At 40.3% G+C, this 23,905-nt stretch overlaps 1 protein-coding gene across 3 annotated transcripts in view; it reads left to right on the forward strand.

Annotated features, from left to right (window-relative positions):
- LOC135701630 (protein Skeletor, isoforms B/C) overlaps positions 1–23,905 on the forward strand; it is a 247,711-nt gene that overhangs the window by 199,420 nt on the left and 24,386 nt on the right. For all 3 annotated transcript variants that reach the window (XM_065222479.1, XM_065222478.1, XM_065222480.1), the window contains one exon: positions 5,275–5,386. In XM_065222479.1, coding sequence (XP_065078551.1) covers positions 5,275–5,386 — 112 coding nt within the window. The remainder of the gene's footprint in view (positions 1–5,274; positions 5,387–23,905) is intronic.

The following is a 23,905-nucleotide window of genomic DNA, read 5'->3' on the forward strand; positions in this document are numbered from 1 at the left end:
GTCCTTTCCCAGTCAGGTCTATGTCAGGTTTATGAAACCAACTACGTTTCCAGGATAACACTACCAAGAAATTTAGATCTACGCCTGTGTAAGCACCACAACTGCAAAGCAGATGTTCCGAGGTTTCACGTTCTATGTTACAGAAACGTCAGATATTGCTCTGAAAGCGACCCATGTTCTTCAAATGATATCTACTTGGACAGTGCCCAGTTACTAGGCCAGTGTTTATACTAAGAGCTCGTTTATTGAGCTCCAAGAGCTTTTTGGTATGTGTTAAATTTGGAGTTATAAATCTTTTCGGCTGGTTGGTCGTAACGGCCGTCCAGTTGGCCAACACCCTTTGTTCTTCGCAGCGTTTGAGTTCCATATTACCGTAAAGTTTGATATTCCACAGTATGGTTCTGTGCCAATAAACTTTGAATTGGAACCTAATGTTATGAGATCGTTTGCCCTTTCATTCCCTTCAATGCCACAGTGTACTTACTTACTTAAGGGTCCTGTGAACTATCAGCGGTGCAAAGGGCCAACGTGAAAGACTTCCATCCTGGGCGGCTGCTCGCTTTTGCTTTGACCTGGGCACAGGTAAGATTCCTATCGACTTGCTTAATTTCCTTATTGAGGCTCCGCCGCCATGAACCCCTGGGTCTGCCTCTGCTGCGATGTCCTGCCGGATTTCTGTTGCTATTGGCTTCTGATGACATCGACGATGGAGCTCGGTATTCGAGATCCAGTTATGAGGCCACCAGGCACGAATTATATACCCGAATGGAAGGGTTGCCAGTGTTGATATCCAACGATTTGGTCTTGTTGACGTTGATGGTGAGACCCGCCGCAGAGGAGCGTTCGGCTAGGTCATTGAGTTTACTCTGCATATCAGAGCACCGTGGTGCTAGTAGAACAACATGATTAACCAAACGGAAGTCGTTGAGATGCTCCATGGTGATAGGCTGCCAAAGCAGCCCACGGTTCGGTACACGGTCAATTGCACCATGATCGGTGGTGTAGCGGTGATAGTATACATCCTTGTCTCACACCAGCGACTACCAGGATAGGGTCTGACAAGGCTCCGTTATGCAGAACTATGCACGTGAAAGCCTCATACTGCGCTTCGATGAGGTTGACGATTTAATCCGGGACTTCCTTACGTCTCAGGGCGTCCCACAGATTCTCGTGATTGAGACGGTCGAAGGCTTCTTCGTAGTCAATGAATACCAAATAAAGGGACTCTTGGAATTCATTGACCTGCTCCAGGATGATGCGGAGCGTGACAATATGGTCCACACAAGATCTTCCGGCACGGAATCCTGCCTGCTGCCGTCGGAGAGTCGCGTCAATCTTCTCCTGTATCCGATTCAGGATAACTTGGCACAGAACTTTGAGAAAAATACACAGTAACATGATGCCTCGCCAATTGTCGCACACAGTGAGATCCCCCTGCTTTGAGACCTTCACTAAGATGCCCTGCATCCAGTCACGGTGTCCCAGATATTACAGAATAGTTGATGCTACATTTGTGCGGATAGCATGGGGTCAGCTTTGAGCATCTCTGCTGATATGCGATCGACCCCTGGAGCCTTGTTGGATTTCGTGCTTCGGATGGCTGCTTCAATCTCCTGCAGTGATGGGGCCTCGGAATTGGCGCGAGTGATGCGCCGCACCCTAGGCGGATCATGCCGAGATGTTGATGGCTGGTTGGCCGTCGAAATTTGAAGAAGTTGTTCGAAGTGCTCAAACCAGCGTTTCAGCTGTTCAGTGGGGTCGGTAAGCAATTGTCAGTCGTGTCCTTCACTGGCATCCTCGGGTTCATCCTTGCTCCACTCAGGCGTCGTGAGATATCGTAGAGGAGGCGTATATCGCCAGTGTTTGCGGCTTTCTCCCCTTCGTCGGCCAGGGAGTTCATCCACGCTCGCTTGTCCCGTCTGCAAGAGCGCTTGACTTCCTTCTCTAGAGCCGAGTACCGTTGACGGGCTTCGTTCTTGGCTCCTCTGGTTCTCGCCCGCTCTATCGCGGCTTTTGCTTCTCTTCGCTCCTCAGTCTTCCACCAGGTTTCATCTGTGATCCACTCTTGCCTCTGGGTGCGCAGCTCACCCAAGTTGTTCTCGCTTGTTTCTATAAAGACATTCTTGATGGCCGTCCATTGTTCTTCTACGCTGCCACCTCCTGGAACGTCCGCAGCTCGAGTCTCAAGTTCTTCAACAAAAGACCTTTTTACCGCTGGATGTGTGTTGAACCACCGCCCGAGTCTCTCCTCCCGTCCCTGGATCCGCGCCATGCGTAGGCGGATTTCGCCGATTAGATGGTGATGGTCAGACGCGATGTTGGACAATGTCCAATCGCCACTGAAATGTTTGCCCCAGGGCCAACCATTTCTGCACCTGTTTATTCTTATTGTGTAGCCATCTGTGAAAAATATGATTGAGCCATGACGAACGCTAGGACCACCGACTTCGCAATCCGAGTGCAACGTTTCACATGAGTTGAAGGAAGTGTCATAGCTGTCCTCTGGTTTCATCCAGTCTCCATTCATACTCACCACTGATCCTCTTTGGAGGTATTGTAAAATGCTTAGGTGATCAACCAGATCACCTGGCATGACTTTTGACGTAGGATTACGTCTTTCGGCAACATATCGGGGGTGCAATTTAAAAAAACAAAATAAAATCGACCGCGTTACGAAAAGTGGTCAGATTTTGACAACTTATAACTCTGTCAATAGCGAATGGATTTTAATTCTAAACAAGCCAATCGATGGGTAATTTTTCTAAAAGGCTGCTAAAATTAATATTTTATAAATTTTTAAAAGGTCACTATTGAACATTACACAAATGTCCAACTGTTGCAATAGTGACATAACTTATTTTCCAATGTGATGTAGTTTGCTAGAAATACTTTTTATAAAATTATGAAACGAGTTCAAGCCTTTACATTGTCGGCGTATTAAAAACTATACCGGCGGCGTGTCAAAAATGATCAGGGAGGCACGCCGACTCTAAATCATCGGTGGTGGCGGTGGCGTGTGAAAAAAAGTCGGTGGCGGTTGCGTGGCGTGGCGGCGCACAGGTGTAATTTGAGTAGCTTGCCAGGTTGAAAAAATCGAACCTTCTTAATCTTTTTTCGAGACTGATTTCATAATTAACTGAGAAGTTCAAAACCGTAGAAAATGGGTTGCTCTTCGGTGAAATGACTCCTGCGGCGAAATGACCTTCGGTGAAATGACTCATTCGGTGAAAAGTCCTCAGACGAAACGTCCTTCGATGAAATGTCGTGCTCCCAGAAAATATAATGAAAACGCTATGATTGAAAATGTGTCAGGTAAATGCCACATGCATATCTGATATATTTATAATGCTGATAAGTTGGTAACTTTTATATGATCGCCATATGATAAATGATAATCGATCAAATTATAAGAATTAACTGAAATTGTAACCGTTCACTAATTTTCGTTGAGGTTTTACTGAAACTCAGTGGCTTAAGCACCATTCTCGGATAGACGAGACCACTGATTACTAATGGCACAACTAGCTTTATTTAAGGTTAAACACCCTGAAAGCTGTATAATTCCTAGATCATGCCTGCAGTGGAATTTTAAAGTATGCATCTTTTCAATCAACGATACTGAAATAGTTCGCCTTTTGAAGACGATGAAATATCTCAGACATGTTTCTCATGGGATAGGCGTCCTTTTTGGTTACTGACTTAATTCTTATGGAGTCCAGACAAACTCAAATTTTCCCGTTTGCTTTCTTGACTGGTACGAGTGGGCTTGTGAACTCCGACGTGCATTCCTCTATCACTCGTGAACTTTTCCACCACTCCAGCTGTTCCTCGATCTTCTCCCAAATCTTCGGCGAATAACGATACATTGGTAGATCCCTCATCTTTCCTTCTGTAACGAGGTCAATCTCATGTTCGATGAGTGTTCTAGGAAGCTAGACAACCAGACAGAAGATTTCCGATAAAATGCAACATGTGTTGCAGAAAAAGATTGAGAAATTGAGTTTAAGAGAAATTGCAAATTTAGACATTAGGCACGCAAAGGTTAGCAGATCCATACATTCTACGAAATCTATTTGCAAAGTTCACTTGGAAACAATTGATACCACAAAATTATATATAATGTCTGTTTTAAATCGACCTCCCTCTGACAGATTCCAATCATCCAAAGTAATTCTCGTTCTCCAGGGATATTTATTGCTTTAATACTTTGCCTACCGATATATTCCAAACAATCCTCGAAATCAGTACTCAGGATTCAGAAATTGCATATCGTCCCACATCCACTATAAGAGAGCAAGACAAAAAAAAGAAATAGAATAAAGAACAGTAACCTACAAACTGCATCGCCCTCCACCCACCCGCGACCATTTACCTCAGCATCAAATACCTACTAAAATGCCCATGAATAAACACAGTAATGGTTGAGAAGAAAAGGATTCGCAGTCTCATAAAAGCGAAATGAGGAGAACAAGCCAGTCAGCGTGGTGTGGTGTGGTGAAGTGCAATACGAAAAGGGGTAAAAACCAATTGTCTAAAAAGCATATTCCGAGCCGTGTGGGTTTTTTCAATACCACTTGATGACGACGCTGATGATGGCGAGGAGAAAACAGAACGGAACGAAACCCGTAACACACAGGGAGGCAAAAAGCCGGAAAATAGACAGTGAATTTCATATTAAGAATGCTCATGAGCTCAAGGCTCCGGGCCGGGGGTGGATGCTTGAAAAGCAAATGACGAACATTAAATTTTGCTTACTTTTTTAAATGGTCTACCATATCGTTCTTTTCCCTGTCGCATTAGGTGGTGGATGACAGTGGACAGCTTTGTAGCAGTGTGTCTATGTACGTTCGTTGGTCGTTGTGGCTTTCCCGGCCAGATGGGGTTGTTGATTGTATTAAACCGATTTCCAGCGGTTCTGAGCTTTGTCTTAATAACAAGGTGGATCGGTAATGGGTTCGGAGATTTCAAGACGTATGGAATCGTCGGGCCCTTCTTTTTAATCTATCTAATACCTCCACAAGCATTTCTTTTTAATTTCACTTGTTCCAGAAATTGAATGATTAAGCAATACATTATCTTGGATGTCAAATAAAAGAAATCAATCATCGATGTTTTACTGTATTCGATAGTATGGTGCAATATCAACAGTACGATTTCGAAAGCATAAAGCGGGAGTAGAATGTGCAGACAGTGTTTAATTTATTGTATTGAAAATTAAATGTAAAAAATTGGTTCCTCAGAGATTAACTTTCTTCTTCCTTTCTTTCGTTGCAGGGAACCGCCGTCACTGGGGCAGCACAATAACTCCAATGTCGTCCTGAAGCTGCCGATGGGAAAACGTATACGTGACATTCGTTGGCTTTCAGTGTGGTGCAGAAGATTTACGGTAAGTCTACGTTCTATATACGTTTCTTGATTGAATCGACTATTGGTGGTATTGTTTGAGATTATGGCTATCAGGCTGTGATACTCAAAAACGGGCTTCAAATTAGAATTCGGCATTCCAGCATCATTTGTTTCGCATTCATTAAAATAGAATTCACTTTGATACGTATTCCAAAAAATCAGACCCAGTTTGTTTTTTCGACGCATCAATTCAGATTTTAGTAGTCCCTTGACATTTTACTTAACATGACCATTAGTGTTTCCTTCCCGGGAAACCATTGCCTGTAAATCCACCAAAATTGACATTTTTCGGAAACCCTGTTTGACTTCCCAGGATACGTATTTTTATTTTGTAAAGAAGCCATGCTAAACATCAAAGAGGCTGAATTGGCCAGTGCCCATGGTGTAGCGTGACTGCTTCTCACCCTAATCGGTCTGCGTTCAATCCCAGCCGAGGTCGATGGGATTTTTCTGAAACATAAAAATCTCTGGTCTTCGGAAGGAAAGTAAAGTCGTTCGGTCCGGTCCATGTGTGTTGATGGGTGCGATATTAGGGTGGGGCTTATTTTTTAAATTTGAGGGACTAATTAAGTTACATATAAAAAATTTAGCTTTTTACGTTGACGCAAGAGGTGGCACGATCTATCAGAATCTATCTGAGGTATCTCAAGATATATGGCATAGCAATGTTCCCGCATATGGACTTACGCTTACATATTGATCTATGCAGCGTGAGTAAATATGAAAATGAGAGAGAATAAGACAGTATGAGAGTAAAGGGTATTCGGAAGATCATTGGGAAGTTCTGTTACAGCAAATAATTCACGCGTCTTTCTTTGCTGCGATACGTCAAAAGACTCATTTTTTTGTTCTGTTTCTGTAGGTTGCTATGTTCAAACTAAATAAGTAATTAATCATATAATCATAGAATAGTGGTGAATCATATATAGTTTCATGAAATCTTATAATAGGTAGATGCTCCTTTCTAATGCAATGCCCTTTACTTCTTACACCTTCTCTTTCCCCTACTCTCTATTGGACAATATTTTCAAGATTTTATGCTTGGGTTTCTTCAATATCGACTTGTACTTTGGAATCACCATCACATCATCGACTATTGAAGAATCTTAAAAGAGAAAAGAATATAGATTTGCCATACCGTATGCGTGATAATGTTTGCACCATTAAGCGTAATAATGTCAAAATTAAAAAAAAAATCTCAAAAATTTCGTTTTCGAGTTTTTTTTATTTATTTAAAGGGGGATGTTTTTTTTTTTTTTTTTTTGCTGCTCCTCTTTTCCCTGGCTTATACCGTGTGACGGTCCATCTCGCCAAGGGGAATGTTTCTCAGAGTCTTAAACTATGTTAATCATCGATCGAGTTTCCACTTGCTGCAATTACGGCCTCCACATGCTTCCGGAATGCACGGCAAGTTCTAATAATGTAGTCTGGATCCATTTCTCTCCAGATACGGGTCAATGTTTGTCTGAGGCTTGCTGTACTCGGATGGAGTTTAGAACAGGCCTTGGCCTTCATGACGCGCCATATTGAGTAATCCAGCGGATTAAGATCGGGCTGGATGTCGGCCACACATCCTTCGCCCAGAACGGAAGATGTTCCTGCAACCACTTCTGAGTGCGGCTCGAGGTGTGGCATTTTCTTTTATACATAGCCTACTACGGTATGAGCTATAGGTTACGTGCATGCAAAGAAAACCAAGGCATTGTATGCACAGGTGAAACGGTAACCTTATTTGTACGATGGTTCAAACATTATCACGCATACGGTACTATAAATGTATAATACAAATTTTCATAATATTGTACTCGTTTTGTCCAACGAATTGCTTGAACCAGCAGAGATATTTTTTGCGAATTGCAATCTAAAACTCCTTGAAATAATCGTTGCTTGAGTTCTTCATTTATTTTTTCATGATATATCCAGTACGCCGGAATTTTCTATCGTTATCGTAATCGAAAGAAACTTCTACATATGTGGGAAATAATTGTTTAAATGACCTCTGAATTAATCCAATCGTGAAACTCCATATAATCTGAAAATCAATACTCTGTGAGTGTCATGAGCTCATAATTCCAAATTTGGAGTAACAATTATTCAACAACTTTGAACTTGAGTCCTTTGCAATTCAACAAATAAATAATCGGCTCAACGTACTTTGACTTTATGTTTGGTGTTACTTCTGCGTGAAGTCAACGATTTACATAGTTGAAGATGCTAACAGACTGAAGTGGTAATTTTTATACGATAGATGAGGAGATGAAAGTATAGAATTGATAGTTCCGTTAGAGTACGGCAGTGTGAAAATTGCATATAGAGAGAGTAGAAAGCGAGCAAGGACAACTTTAGGAAGGTACGAATCGGTTTGATCATCTCTCTTTACCAAACTCCTCCGTTGGAGAGAGATGCGTACGTACTTCTTCACGCTATTTAAAATTCTTTCATTAGAAAATACATCGTCTTATGTCTAATCGATAATACTTGATTGAACAACTCAAAAATATTAGTGCATCTTCCATTTCATAATCATCAAACAGGGTCAATCCTAATCCCATTTTAGTAACTAAATCTATGAGCTTACCCGAGTTTCGGTACTCGACTGATAATCAGAACTACAAAGTCATAAGAATGATTTCCTTAATTCATCTTATAATTTCTTGACAATACATCTTTGAACAATCATCTTACTTGAGTCATTGCACCTTCCTGCATCCCTCTATCAATACAAAATCACTTTTGAGTAGCTTTTCAGGCTCATAATACTCAACTGAGAAAAACAACAACAAATGTTTCAAACATCTTCTCCTGAATTACTCAAAATTACTTTGTTTATTAATTTATGTGATGAGGTTCAATCGAATTAACTTTACAGAGCCGAGGGTTCTGGTTCACTATACAAAACATCTTAAAACTTTAGTCAAAAGGTACAAAACTAAAAAAAATAATGAGGAGGACCACACAATGGTTGCTGTCGAGTAAACAGACGATTGCATGACGTGAATCAAGAGTAGCTTCCCGAGCTGAGAATCAAAACAAAATGAAAACTAAATTTGATATTTTGATATAAGCGTTCGTGATAACATATTTTGCCTACCGTGTGGTCGAGTTCACAGTTATGATAACAAAAATGAGATCGAAATGGTATATAAAGCATATTAAAAAGATAACCAATCATATTTTCTTGATAAATGATGCGTTTTGAAATCAGTAATTTCGTTAATAATAAACAAAATAAGTAATCTATATGTTATGTTTTCATGTATTCAAAATAACAGCAAACCTATATTTCAATCAGTTCTACCGATATATATCAGTTAAATTGATTTTTAAATTCAATTCGCAGGTAGATTAATATCAATAAATGTTGTAAAATATAGCAGTGAAAATCAAAATTGCGTTTGTGATCTTCATAAAGAAAACAGCAAGCATCCTAATTAACTCGTAAGAAAAAATAAAATAAATTTAAATTTCAGTGATAAATGTGGATGCTCTTTTCCTAAAATTTCAAATATGATTTTTAATTATATTTATCAGAAATATCAAAATATGAATTCAACCGGAAATATTATTTGATATCATTTTGATAGTATTTTGATATCCAACTTTGCTCGGGTTGCTTCTGTCGACTTCTGTAAACACTCTCAAAACTACTTTGAACAATCATCTGATTCGATCAATCAGTTCGTCTGCCATCTATTCAACGTCGTCCCTTAGATCAAAACTTGATCAATCTTAAATCCCTTTTGAGTAAATAAATCTGTGATCTTATCAGGCTCTTAGCTCATGACTACAAAGTCATCAGAATATTTGTTTTTCTATTCCTCGTATGTTCACTCGATAACACCTCTTTGAACAATCATCTCACTCAATCAATCAGTTTATCTTCCATCCACTCATCATCTGAACCCTTGACCTCATTCCTGAATTTGAAACTTGATCAATCCTAAATCTCTATAGGTAGCTGAATCTATAGCTTACCAGGCTCTTTACACTCTTTCCATTTATGCCTTAGTATACTCTTATCAAGTCCATTATGTATTCTCGATAATAAGATCGATTACCGTTGAACAATTATGTCACAAGAGTCAATCACATGGCTACATCTTTCTTCTATTCTATTCAAAATTCAATAACATAATCAATTATATCAATAATATCAATCTCTTATGTTAAATAAATTTAAATGTTATCAATCCTAGATCTCTTTTGAGTAGCTAAATCTATAAGCTTACCAGGCCTTTAGCACTCAACTCTCAAACATAATGCAGGTGTGGAAGCTGCCTTCCTGCACATTCTATTGCCGTCAATGGATGGAAATCGATGTCCGTCGGTGATTGGCACTAGATTGTGGAACAAAGACAGAGAGTCCCTGCCGGTCCTTGGCTTTCTAAACGAAAGACTTGGACAGATTCAACTTTTTGGCCACATCCCTGACCGAAGCATTGGGATTCCACTTAAACGCTTTCAGGACACGCTTGTAATTCTGATCACTAATAGAACATCCATTCTGACCGCATTTCTCCTTCCGTTCGATGCTCAGAGTTTCATAGTAACGTTTAATCACACGACTCACCGTTGACTATACGACTCCGAGTTGTTTTCCGATGTCCCGATGAGAGAGTTGAGGATGTTCCAGGTGCTTGTGCAAAATCAATTCGCGACGTTGCTTTTCGGGTGACGCCATTTTATTTTCCAACTTTCGAAAAACTGACAGCGATAAAAATACAGTGTAAATAATACACTCTAAACTACTTCTGACCCAAATTTTCAAGAAAAAATACCCAAGGGTTAATTTTCTGCAGCGTTTTTTTTTTTTTGTGATGCAATTTGATGTGGGACACCCTTTATTTTATTCTATAGGCTTGGCAGTCTTACAATGAAAACCTAGAATCACGGTTCTTTAAAAAAAAAACTACATCTGAATCAAACAAACCGTGCTATTCCACGCAATTTTCCATCAGTATATCTTCGTAATACTAAGTTGTCATTGAGAATCTTATTCTCTGAGCCTACCAGGCTCATAAGCACTCAATGTGAAAGTAAAACCATAATTATTCAAAAGAAAAACTACACTGAATCAGTCCAGTCGTGCTACTTCCAATCCTTTGCCAAGAAGGAGGGTTGCTGAAGCCACCACCATTGGTGGTGTCAGCACTGTAGCCTACAGTATTTATGCTATGTTTATATGTGCATTGACGGCACGTATGCGTTAAAAAATCTTATGTGAATAATCATTAATGAAATTTAAAAATTAATATTAACATGTACGTGCTTGTGTAACATTTATCACGACGGTGCATAATTTCTCAATGTTTGCATCAGCTGGTTTAGATTGGCAGATAATCGAACCAACGAACCAACAACTTAGGTTTCAAGCAAAATGTTCGTGGAAGACGTGACCACGTGGCTACTTCACCCAATTTGGAATTCTTCCATTAGAACATCATCATGATTCTAAATCTCCATTGGATATCTTATTCCATGCGTAGGGCGTAGAATTTTTAATTATATTACTCAAATCATACTTATGTTTCATTTATGTTGTGTATATTTATATTGAAACACTCCAAAGCATTTTCTGATGTTATATTGATCGTGATTCGTCAAAATATTCATTTATTTCTGTTCTGTTTTTGTAGGTTGCTGTGTTCAAACTCAATAAGTGATTAATCATAGTGGTGAATCATAAATAGTTTCATAAACGTAAGCGTTGGTCCCCTTTCCATGAGTTTGATGGGTCGATATGTAGGGTCCGGCTGTGGCGTCGGTAGCATTCCCGAGCAAAGCTGGAGATCAAATTGAAATCAAAATTTGCTGTTATGATTTAACTTATTTTGGATATTCCAGTTGATCTCATTTTGGTCAACTTAACGGTTAACACAGTAAAAATGAGAGCAACATTTTACACTGTTGAATCAAACGGAAAACTAATCCTGCTTTCAATGAAATCAATGTTATTACTGATTTTGCATTCATAATATTTCAAGCTGCACATTGCGTTAGTTCCTAAGTAACATTGACAGATTCTCTTCGTCGACATTTTCTTTGCACCCCGCTAGCTATTTTCAGCACACAGATTGATAAAAGAAGCTTTAATCTAGCATCTAATACGACAAAAACACAACAAGAAACGGTTATGTGCTGAAGTTATTGACAAAAAAGACAGTCGACGAACAGAATCGATCAATGTTACTTAGGACCTAATGCAATGTTCAGCTTGATTAAGCAAAATACGGGCCTGACGTAAATGATTAGCATCCATGCTTCTCACTCTTACGAGTTACGAATGACCTAAAATGTGTTAAACAAAACAAATAAACAATAATCGTTAGTTCAACGACATATGAACCTAAATTAAATGTTCGTCAAGACTTCAACAAAACTTGAAGTTAAGTTGTTTTTAATTAAAAACTCTGGATAATTATTAGACTTAAGTCGCTACAATTGAAATTAAAACGAGTTTTCACTATGACACGAACTGCAAACTTTAATATCGGTTTGTCATAAATTTTTCAACCCATTATCCTCGAGTTGGTACTCAGTACGGAAAACAAGATCGACGGAAAAAAAATTACAGCATTGAATTTATTTTGTTATAAGTATTCTTATAACTGATATCATCTTTCAGTCAGCAATCGTTCAGCGTACTTAAAAATTATCGATTATCGAATTAGCGGTATAAGTCACTCAAATTTAACGAAGCTAACTGGTTCGTTAATAATTTAAAAATATCGCTGAAGTGCTAATCCGCTAACTTACATTTAGCGACTAGCGAGTTAGGGAATCTATGCCCACCACTGCTAAATGTCTACCGTCGACCTTATATTCTAATTCTCATGTGATTTTCTGTGATACATAATGGTGTGATAGAATGTTGCGCCAGACGGGTTCGGTAGCTTAGCTTAGGTTACCGTTTCTGCTTCCCGAGCAGAAGATCGGGAGTTCAATCCCAGACTCGTTCTCTTCCTCGCAATGTTTCACTATGCCTTATTCTATCCCTATCAAGGAGGAATCGACTCTGCACACCTCAATCTGTGCCGATAGTTTTCGCTGTGCCGAAAGCTATTCCCAACGCTGTACCGAAGCGTGTCAATCAAGTATCCCATGAGTTTGGCAACCCTGAAGATTTAATGACTTTTGATTGTTTATTTGTGATTGTGCAAGAAAACGAAGCATGATAAAAATAAATTTATGTATGCAGCCTAAAATTACTGCTGCACCATGGAAATTTAACCAGGATAAGCAAACACAACCAAATCTGTTCCAAGAAAACTGATTGTAGCCCTGGTGTATGCCGGTTCCTTAGCTATACTCCGTCGGATGGATTCCGGAAAGCTGGACGTGGAGTTGACTATTGAACAGTACAACAACGATAACAACTGTGAGGTGGAGGTGGAACTGTTCAATCGGCTGCAAACGGAGGACGGCTACATGAAGATCAGCGGGGATTTTGAAAAAAAATCCTAGTTATTGGTGATCTAGTTATTGCTAATACTGCTTATGATCTCGGTGCTGATATTTATCACCACACTTTGACAACTCTTGCAAGGAATTAGACGAAGTACTGGCTGCAGGAGAGATACGAGCAAAGTCCTGTAGGTTTGACTTCTAATCCGAAATACGATCGTCTAGTCCGATGGATTTATTAAATTCATGCTGAAGCGAAGATCAGCGAATGTCAACAAAGTGCGAAACCATAGCAACTATTGGAAAATCGTCAGCAAAAAACAGTGATGCCGTTTTATAATGTATTCTGTGTCATTCTTGTCAATTTGTGCCCTAGCGTGCCGTGATGTGTTTCCGCACAGTGTGCAGAGTTGATTACCCCTTGGTCCCTATTGTTATTATAAAATCTGCCAGCAACGTTTACCAAACGTATGCTATGACTTAAGCGTCCCCACTAACAAACGTTCAAACTACTGTGACACTTAGGGGCTGTTCATTAACTACGTAGACGGTTTTTGGGATTCTTGACATTCCCCCCCCCCACTCCCCCTGCGTGGACAATTGTCCATACAAAAAATTTAAAATTTGTATAGGCCGTGGATAATTGGCAACCCCCCTCCCCCTAAACCGTCTACGTAGTTTATGAACAGCCCCTAATTAGAGAGGTCGTATAGTTCTCTGCTTCTCTCTCAGTAAGTATCCAACTAACAAACCTTCCCAGCAGTTTGCAAGGACTTGGCCAGGACAGTTCTCGATTATTGGAGATAGTGCTACTTCCTTCTAAGAGACCGAGATCAGTCCCACACCTCGGTCAATGCGGTAATCCGTCCGGTGGCAATACTTTCAAACAATGGTCTAGAATGTTTACCACCTACGAATTTTTGTGCAACTAACTTGTTCAATGCAAATGCGAATGCGATGCATGATGGTGTGATAGCATTTTTGAGCAATTTTGTGATACCGACCGCGGGCATCCTAGACAAATCCCGGCCACATTTCAGAACCGAACGAATATGTAAAACAATGAGGTGATGATACATGATGTTATATTTTGGTAGCAAGCACCGATAGTGTTAAGGTTTCCTTTATCTCTTCGTCATCATCTCTAGTCATCTTTGTTTAGATCATCGATCATTAGTTTGTAGATTGTCAGTCATTATCAGTAGCACGAATGAATTGAGGTGCCTAAAATGCGGCTTTCTGACATCTCTGTTCTCACCGAGAGCATCGGATGCATTTTTCCTATCTAGCGCATACTGAAGGTTGTGGTGTGGCTGAAAAAGCAACAAATAAAACACATAATAAAACATTAGGTAATCTAATTAATTTACACTAATGTATCTTAAATTGTCCAACTAGTATGACGCGATTTGTTTATCCGATGCTTAAAATTTATGGTATTCTATTCTTAGATGGAAAAGGTGTCAAATATTAAAAACATTTAATTTTCAATTTTCGACGGTGAACTACAGTAATGAATCGATTTTGTCAGCACCTCCGCGTATCAGACTTTTAGCTTTTCATAATTTCAAGTAACCGAAATTCCAAATCTTTCTCATTCATCTTCAAGTGGATGTTTAAGTTATACTTTGGTGCAATAAGACCACTGAAAAAGTGCATAGATTTCGTAGAAAAAAAAAGATTTACAAAAAGGGGATTGACAAAATCGGGCCACTACTGTATTTTCAAACCTCTTGCATCTTGTTTCTAATCCTGTTTCCTAATCTTCAACGAAAAAAATGGGAGGTTCATGTTCGATAATATTCATATTTCAATACCCTGTGCACCGTTGATTGCTGAACAATAGTAGCGATGTGAGCCCACCATGTATCAGTACATGGGTCAATAAAATAACAATATTCGACTAACTCCAGGTAATCAAGAGAGCAGTAGTTGTCACTTCTTCATTCCGCTTGCTTTCAATAATCATAAGTCATGATTACCCGGGGTTTGTCAAATACTGTACATATTATAGGCCCATGCACCGAACAATTGTGGATCTATAGTTTCGCGAAACAGAAAAAAAAATCCTTGATTTTCGTCGAAGGTTTCAAAATAACAAATACGCAAAATCTCGGAATGTTGTGGAACGGACATTCTTGTGTTCAATCTCATAAATTGACAATGTTTCTGAAAACTCAAGAAAATAATAGACTATTATATTGCTTAAAAATATTCCATATATGTCTCCGATTTCATAACTGATTCTGACGAATGCAGATCAAATACGAGCGGGAAAAAAAAACCGACGTGCACAAAACCTAAGCCCTCCACAAAGAGTGCGTTGCTGGTGAGAAACACGATCCTTTATTCCACCGGTAGCAATTTTCAACAGATGCCGACACATTTCCACTCCCCATCAATGGGACAAAAGCACTTGCCAAAAATGTCCAAATGTGAGCTTTTCGTCTCAGTGGTTTTGTGGTTGTCCTCGGGGCGCGCTCAGGCAAACACACATAATCCGACCGTAGCCTCCCACACACAAAACAACAAACATCATCAGCAGCAACAGCCGAACAAAAAAGCGGAACAGATAAATATGCTACACCGGAACGAACTAAATTCCTTTCGCCGTAAAACAGCAGACGAAATCACACACCGGTTTCACTTTAATACGCCGTCCATGCAGTCGCCCATGTCAACCAGTCAGATCCACGCACACAAACAGTCCTGCTTCTCCAGCTCGTCGCACCGAACCTCTCCGGCGGATTCGTCTGAAGTGACTCCGAACTCCGACTATTAAAGCATAAACTACCTACGTTAGATGAGTGAATTTTCCACTCTTCCCTGGTCAGCCGCAAAAAGCAGGAATTTATCGGCCCCACAAATCGTAGGCACTCTCAGAGACACGCACGCGCACTGGATCTCTTGCCATCGAGAAAAATAGAGTTGTCCTTTTCCCACCACCCACTTCCCACTCCCTCCAACAGGAAGATGGAACTGGGGTGGAAAAAGTGAGAGAAAATTAAACCGTTTTCAAAGGACGAGACATTTTCCACTATCACTGCTACTCCAGCGGTGGCAGCTGATAAAGTCGCGCTAAATTCACTCTCTCGGAAAGTTGTGAACAGGACATTTTTGTCTCCCGTGTTTGAATGGGCAGCGGGAAGAAAAGAGAACAATACTTGTATAGGGAATGCACGAGCAAAAAAAGAGCGCAATTTGCCATGATTTCTCTTTGTGCACAGTGTGGCGGTGGCAATGGTTCTCTTTTTGTGGGTGGTTGGCTGGTGATTTCCACTGATGGTAGCTGAATTGCGGGTGGGGTACATGTTAGCAGTTGGTGGAAGGATCCCCCATTAATTTTTGGACAACTCTCAAGCGCATACCCACCAGTACCCAACAACATACACACAAGTATCGTTAGGCGTAATGGAGGGAAGCGGAAAAAAAATGGTTACAAAGAAAGTTACATGCATTTATTGTTGACGTAAAAAATACAGTAGATCTGAAATTAATTTGATTAGGAATGCATGCACTGTCATCTGGATGGAAGACTCCGCTGTTCATTAGTAAACCCTTATGTATCAGGGTGTCTTCTTCTTTGGCTTTATTACGTCCCTCGTGGAACTTTACGCCGGTATTCAACTTAGTGATCTAGATGCACTTTCATAGTTGTTAATTAAGTGCTTTCTAAGCCTGTACCATTTTAGCATTAGTATACTGCCGCTCATCGCAAGTCGACCCCATTTGCGTTTTTGTCAAAACTGAGTTTTTCAATGGAAACCGTAGCTAACCACCCATATTTTCATCATAATGGATGAACTCAACAACTTTGTTCTAAAAAAGTTTTGGAAAAACAGCAAAATTGGTTGTCCCATCACATAAGAAGCAGTGGTACGAAGTAAAATTAAAACGCGTTTTTCTCGGCTTGCTGAGTTGTGCCGTGAGGGGCAGTATAATTGTGTGGCAAGTACAATCATGCCCGTCAGACTGATGCAACATTTAAAATTATCGCTCCACTGGGTGCAATTGGTTCCAAATTGGGACTTAATTAGCCTCTTAAAATTTAAACTCATTTTGCAAAAAACTGACAAACAAACCAATTGAAATTTATATGGAAATTACTATGGGAATCGAAACTTATTGGTTATTGACTCAACCATTTTGCTCTGTTAAAAAGTTCTATAAATATTCCTATAGGATGTTTACTCAGCTACAACTTTGAGCTTGAGCTTGAGCTTGATTGACCGCCCACGGTTGCTACTCTGTTACTGCCAGATCCGCTGTAATTACACAGAGAACCAATGGACGATGCTTGGGACTAGCAATCATCCTCAATGTGTAAAAACTGGTGATCTTAAATTAGGCAATACCAGCGCCGGCCGCTCCCGAACACAGGGTTGGGTTTGCAGCAGGGTTCGTTTTGGTAAACGATAAGCTGAATTGATGTCCTAACGATCATATAACGCGAAGGAGCTTGGGACTAAACCCACGGTCTTCTGCTCAGTAAGCAAAAACGTTTGCCACTAGGCAGACGAGCACCTTTTTAATCACCGAGTTGCTGTTATTACCATGTAGTCATATTAACAAATAAAACGATTGACAAATCTTGAATGTGGATGGGCCTGAGATTAGACTCATGATGTTCTGCTCAGTAAGCAAAAACAGTTGCTCTAAGGCCACCGAGCCCCTCATATCACATAATACCGTTGCTGAAATTTGTGTATCCATTCAAACCCGGAACCAACGACAACAACGAGTTTCGCCAAATACACGATACACAAGCGATTTTACCATAAATCTCTTTGATATGTAAGGACCTGGGACCGCGTTTTTCTGCTCATTAAGCAGGCCACTGTAACCGACGATCTTTCAAATCCGAAAACTAAAAACTACGAAAAAGTACTTAGGCCTTCATTAAGTTCCACTTTCACGCGACGTTCAATGACAGGGTCCTATCCGGGATTACATCTGAAAAATCCAAATCTGGCCAACGCCCACCCTAAACCTAAACCTGTTCTAATCCACCTGAAATGACTAACGAATGGAAGACTTTGACTACCCAGCCATGCAATAGTCTCATTCCGTGCCTTATGGCAACTTGATGATTCTATTGTGCTCATTTTTTGGCACCACCCAGGGGAGACTTGGTCCTGTACCCAATGCTTAACTTATCTCCATTCCACTCAGCTACTCGCAATTTCTTGTGATATAGTGAGCGGAATATTATTATATGAGACAATTCAATGCAGACGTCTCTCCAAATTTGGCAGATCGACAGGTAATCGGTGAGTTACCACGATAGTTGCTATTCAACAACTCGACAACGTCCCATCGTCAACGCCTGCTATGAGAATTTCCCATTGCAGACGCCAACGAAATGACGTCATCGAGCTATCGATTAACTACCCTGGTTATCGCCTGGTACCTTATAGCACGATGCTAGGAGGCGAACCGGAAGAATCGATGAGCTACCTCTCCCCCCTCAGCTACAACTTTTGGCAAGATCGATTTTCAGCCAAACGTTAGTTTAAATAGCTACTAATTGTTTGAGAGACTGATAATCTTATTTTTTGACGTAGAACCACGTCTTTGTTTAGTATACTGGTGTGCAAATCAAAAAATATGTGTGGTGAAATAGTGTTAGGTTTTGTCATTTATAGATAAAATAAAAAACCAAATACGCCAATCGATAGGATATTACTTTGCAAATCTGCTGAAATAAATACTTTCCAATTTTCTATAAAACAACTTTTGAAAAATGTACAAATGATAATTTTATCACTGTTTTCACGAAAAAAATGTTTTTTTCCAAAACCCAATCATAATCGAATACCACTTCGTGGCACCGCTTCGGACGCACAGTGGTGCCAACCCGAGCAAAGCTGAAGATCAAATTGAAATCAAAATTTGCTGTTATGATGTAACTTATTTTGAATACTCCAGTTGATCTCATTTTGGTTGACTTAACGGTTAACACAGCAAAAATGAGAGCAACATTTTACACTGTTGAAGCAAACGGAAAACTAATCCTGCTTTCAATCAAATCAATTTGATTACTGATTTTGCATTCATAATGTTTAACTGAATACGGGCCTAGAGTAAATGGTTACCATTCACGTTTTTCAAGCTGAAAAACTTAGGCTCCAATCTCACCGCGGGCAAGTCACGAATGACCTAAAATGTGTTAAACAAATCAGATAAACGATAATCATTAGTTCAACGACAGATGAATTTCAATTAAATTTTAAACAAGACGTAAACAGCAGAACTTCAAGTTAAGTTGCTTTCATTTAAAACGTCTTGACTGCATAATGAAAGCACAATATGATATCAGACTTATGTCGCAACATTTGAAATCAAAATGAGTTTTCATTATGATAGGAACTGCACACTTTAATATCGATTTGCTTTCATTTTGTTAACCGACTTTGCTCGGGAAGGGTATCAAAACACCCGAAAAACAAAAGTGAAGTATGCTCCGGGAATGCTCTGCAACTTTTGGCCTGGTCTGTGATGACAACGGCGAGAACGGTGATATCGACGAAGAGGAAACTGCAAGCGCTCTTTAAGATTCGTACAATTTGAATCGAAACGTTATAAACATTAAACATGAAAGATTTTGGTATTGTTTATTGACAAAATCGAAAAATATTTAAAGTACATAAGCGATTCAGGCAAGGGTCGTTTGGGGGTGGTCTGGTTTTGATCCCGAGTCATTTTGTTAGTCACTAGAAATAACCCAGGTTGCTTGGTTATCCATTTGTATGCCTCTTTTCACACCTACTCGATAACAGTCCCGTGGTTTCACAAAATCGCCATTTCAAATTCTGAAAAGTGACAAGTTTCAATGCAAGTATTTCGGTTAAGGGTCACGAGGGGGCGATCTGCTTTCTTCGCAATTTTATTGCATTTTCTTGAACTTTTAATTGCTCAGAGAATGGCCTGCTCATTTTTGCCCGTTTAGAAGTTATTGGTATTGGAAGTTGGGTAATTTTCAAACAAAAAATGTTAATAACTTTTCAAATATTAATGATAGCAATTTGCAGTCTTGGGAAAAGATATGTAATTTAATATTTCTTACTTTGTGCAACATGCCAAACATGTAGAAATATTGTAGAAAAAGTTACAGATACAAAATTGATTTTAACGATGTCTCCACAAAGTAACCTTTATATCTCAGCAGCTACAAGAACTAGAAAGTTATCATCTTCAGCAAAGTTGTTCACAGTAATGTTTTCTACAGCTTTGCCAAACACAATTATGTTGTATCTCATCATACTAAAAAAAATAAATTTTGCATCTCACTTTTAGGTGGATTAATCCTTAATTTTCTTTTACCATAAGAAGAAGTGTTGTCACCCAAGAAACTTCTCAGAAGACACCTAGTACCTTTAATCATCCATAACGCGTAAATAAAAAAGCACGTGTTTTGATACCCTTGGCACCACTGTGGGACGGCGTGGTACTGGGTCCTGCAGCAAGCAGGAGCAAATCAGCGGTTAATGTGGTGTTTACATCTGTGCGGATTTGTACTAGCACTGTGTAAAAAAGTAGCCAGCATAATGTAAGCCAACAACGTTCGATACGTAAGGTTGGACCTATCCAAAAATGAATCATGTTGGACATATTTTTACCGGCGCTAAATTAGTTAAAAAAAACTACAAGGGACAGCCCTATAGTACGCAATGGTGACGTAGGACTACGTGGTCTTATATAATAAATGTTATTTGTTAGTAGCAGGAGCTTGTGTTCTGTGTAGGAATAGGAATTTGAGCGACGTTCTCTCTGTGTATACCTTTAGTATGACTATGATTGCCCTGAAAAGAACCTTTTGAAATGAATTTTAGATGGGGCATGTTCAGAGACTTATTTCTTTTAGAAAATGTTTGTGGCCCTGAAAAGGGCCGATGGTAGTACAGGCTTAAAGCCTTTGGAAGATGATGATGACGGGTAGGCAGCTGGATCAGCACATCGGACCGGACAATCCCATATTCTTCGGTTCAATGATTGGACACTCGCAACAGTCTCGGCCCGTCTGCTGCTAGACAGGGGTTGTACTGGTGTCTGCGACAGCTTGGAAGGCCGCAGCGAGGGAAACCTCAACCTTGCTACGATTAATGGGCAATCGGAAGAGTCTCGGCGCGGCTACTGCTGGACACGGGTGGACTAGGTGGCTGCAACTGGTTGAAAGGTCGCAGTGAAGGATACCTCAACGACGAATGGGCACTTGGAAGAGTCTTGGCCCGGCTACTGCTGGACACGGGCTGATTGTCCCGGTGCACAGTGGATCCTGGCTGGACAAAACCTTGGTTGTTATCGTGTAAGGATATCGCAAATTTTTAATAAAATCGTAATGTTTCTTGTTACTGTGTTGCTCAAATATAGCAAAAAATAATGAGTTTATCAACTTGGTTGCTTCAGAAGAAATGTTTCTCGATTTAATTCACGCCAAATAGATGGTAAAAAAGAGTGTCTACACTGTTTTTAGTGACAGTTTCTAGTAAAAAAAAAATAGCAAAAATATACTTTTTTCACATTAAGACTAAGCAAAACATATGACGGACACATCCGCCCACTATCCTTTACTAACCAAAAGATAGATAGAAAAGTTAACTTTAAGATAGGCTGTAATGTGTTTTGCGGTTTTTTGCGAAAGATGTTGAAATTAGGCATAAAAAGTAAAGTGCTTTTATTTGAAAAATTATGGCAAGTTTTTGCTGAAAAATATTTTTTTTTAATAACATTAAATGCTTTAAATAAAAAAGCACTTGCAGTTTTTTTTACCAAAAATAAAGAAAAAAATTATGTTTCCAATGAAATTAAATGTTTGAAAATCGGTTTGATCCATTTGAGATATTGACTAATTGTCGAAAAGCGCCATTTTTTCGAAGAAAATAGCCTTTAAATTTTCTAATCAAAAAAGATAGTAACCTAGTTGCTTGAGCAAAATTATGCGTCATCAAAAAATTCTAAATGTAATCCGAACCATGTTTTTACGAGAAATTAACGCATAAAAATATATTTAAAGAAAACCGATTTTAGTGGCCACCCTAACCTGCTTGTTTAAAAAAATCATAACTCATGAACCATAAGAGATATAAAAATGTTGTGTATTGAACAAAGTTGCTTTGAATTGATTGTTCTACAACTGTTTAGAAGCTGGAGTGGCCAGAGCCCGAAAAATACGGAAAACCCGGGAAAATCACGATCGAAAGAACGAGTAAAAAAACGCGTGCGAATTACTTCACCGATTATTATTCAATTAATTTTATTCTTCCAATGCAATACCTTTGAAGTTGGTTGTAGGAAAGAGAATACAATACATGTTAAGAAAAGAGACAAACTTATCGATCAATAACCGCTACAGGGGACAACTGTTCACATCTTAGTTGGAAGGGGTACGTCCGGAGATGTTGCTCGAACATAATCCGCCCACCAAATTCCCTATGGGAATTTCCGATCGAAGTCTTTTTGGAACATACTCATCCTGATCCAATGGTATGGCTCTTATCTTCCTGACATCGCGACGAGTAGTACCAGATGCTGTTCGGACTGATACCACTCTGATTTCTCCATCTGCTCCTGGGAAGGTTTCGATGATTCTACTCGTAGGCCATTGCTTTGGCTTCGAATTGTCGTCCACTAGTAGAACGAAGTCGCCGACCGAAACGTTGTGGGATGAACGTTGCCACTTTGCCATCCGCTGCAGAGATCGCACGTATTCTGTCTGCCATCTAGTGCGGAATTCTTGCGAGAGACGCTGAACGAACTGCCAGCGTGACATCGAGCTAATTTGCCGCTCCAGGAAGTTGACTTCGGGAACAGTGGTGAGTGCACGACCGATGAGAAGGTGAGCAGGAGTGAGAGGTTGAGCATCCATAGGGCTATTGGAGATCGGTGTAAGAGGCCTCGAATTCATGGTGGCAGCAATTTGAGCTATCAGCGGGGACAGTTCTTCGAAGGTAAAGATGTAACTGCTGGTGATCTTCGACAAATGCTGCTTAGCAACCTTGATCGCTGACTCCCATAATCCTCCATGGTGTGGAGACCGAGCTGGAATGAAGTTCCATTCCACTCCCTTGTCGACCACTTCATCGTTGTGTAAGGAAAAGTTGAGTTGCGCGTACATTTCTCGAAGGTGCTTAGCTGTTGCTCGGAAGTTCGTTGCGTTGTCCGAGAACATTTTCGCTGGCAAACCGTGGCGGCTGGAAAATCGAGTGAATGCAGCGAAGAACGCTGCAGTAGTAAGCTCAGACACAGCTTCCATATGCACGGCCTTTGTTGTAAAGCAAACAAAGAGTGCGATGTACCCCTTGCTTTGTTTCGCACCTCTGGTCCTACGTCCAACAATGCTGATTGGACCGGCATAGTCCACGCCAGTAATCGCAAATGGTGGATTCGGTTGAACTCGATCAGATGGCAGCTGACGCATTTGTTGATACGTTGGTACTGGCTTAGCACGTGCACACGTCACACACTGACGATAAGCTTTCCTTGCTGCACTTGCACCACTAATGATCCAAAATCTCCTCCGGGATACGGCTAGCAGTGTTTGTGGCCCGCAGTGGTGATGGACGATGTGGTCATGGTTTAACAGATAAGATGTGAGGATAGAATGGCGAGGTATCAATATAGGATGATGAACGTCGTTGCTGAGACTTGACTGTTGTAGTCTTCCGCCCACCTCGATGGGCTCGATCAATCTCCCGTGGTAACAGACGACTCGACGACAGGTCGAGAGTCAGGAGACCTCAACCGAAGAATACGAGCAGTGACCCAAAACAGCATCGTGAGATCGGGATAATACCGTGCCATCATTCCATCGAGAAAGTCATTTTCATAGAGAGTGATGAGAGAAACGGCTACTGCACCAGCTCTTTGCTCCCTATCAATGTGCTGTTGGTCAGTGTTGGTCAGTGTAGGGATGACTGTTGTGCTGAATTTCTTCTGGCGATGCACCGCGCGAAATGAGATCAGCGGGGTTTTACTCCGATGCGATGTGGCTCCAATTGACTGCCGGTAGGTGCGTGGTGATTTCTGCCACCCGGTTGGCAACAAAGGTTTTCCAGCGGGAAGCACCGCCGTTGAGCCAGGCAAGCACAACACTTGA

This window comes from Ochlerotatus camptorhynchus, unplaced genomic scaffold (assembly GCF_037179485.1).
Source record: "Ochlerotatus camptorhynchus isolate MF236.1 unplaced genomic scaffold, CSIRO-AGI_Acam_v1.1 ptg000170l, whole genome shotgun sequence".
In the NCBI taxonomy this organism is placed as follows: Eukaryota; Metazoa; Arthropoda; class Insecta; order Diptera; family Culicidae; genus Ochlerotatus; species Ochlerotatus camptorhynchus.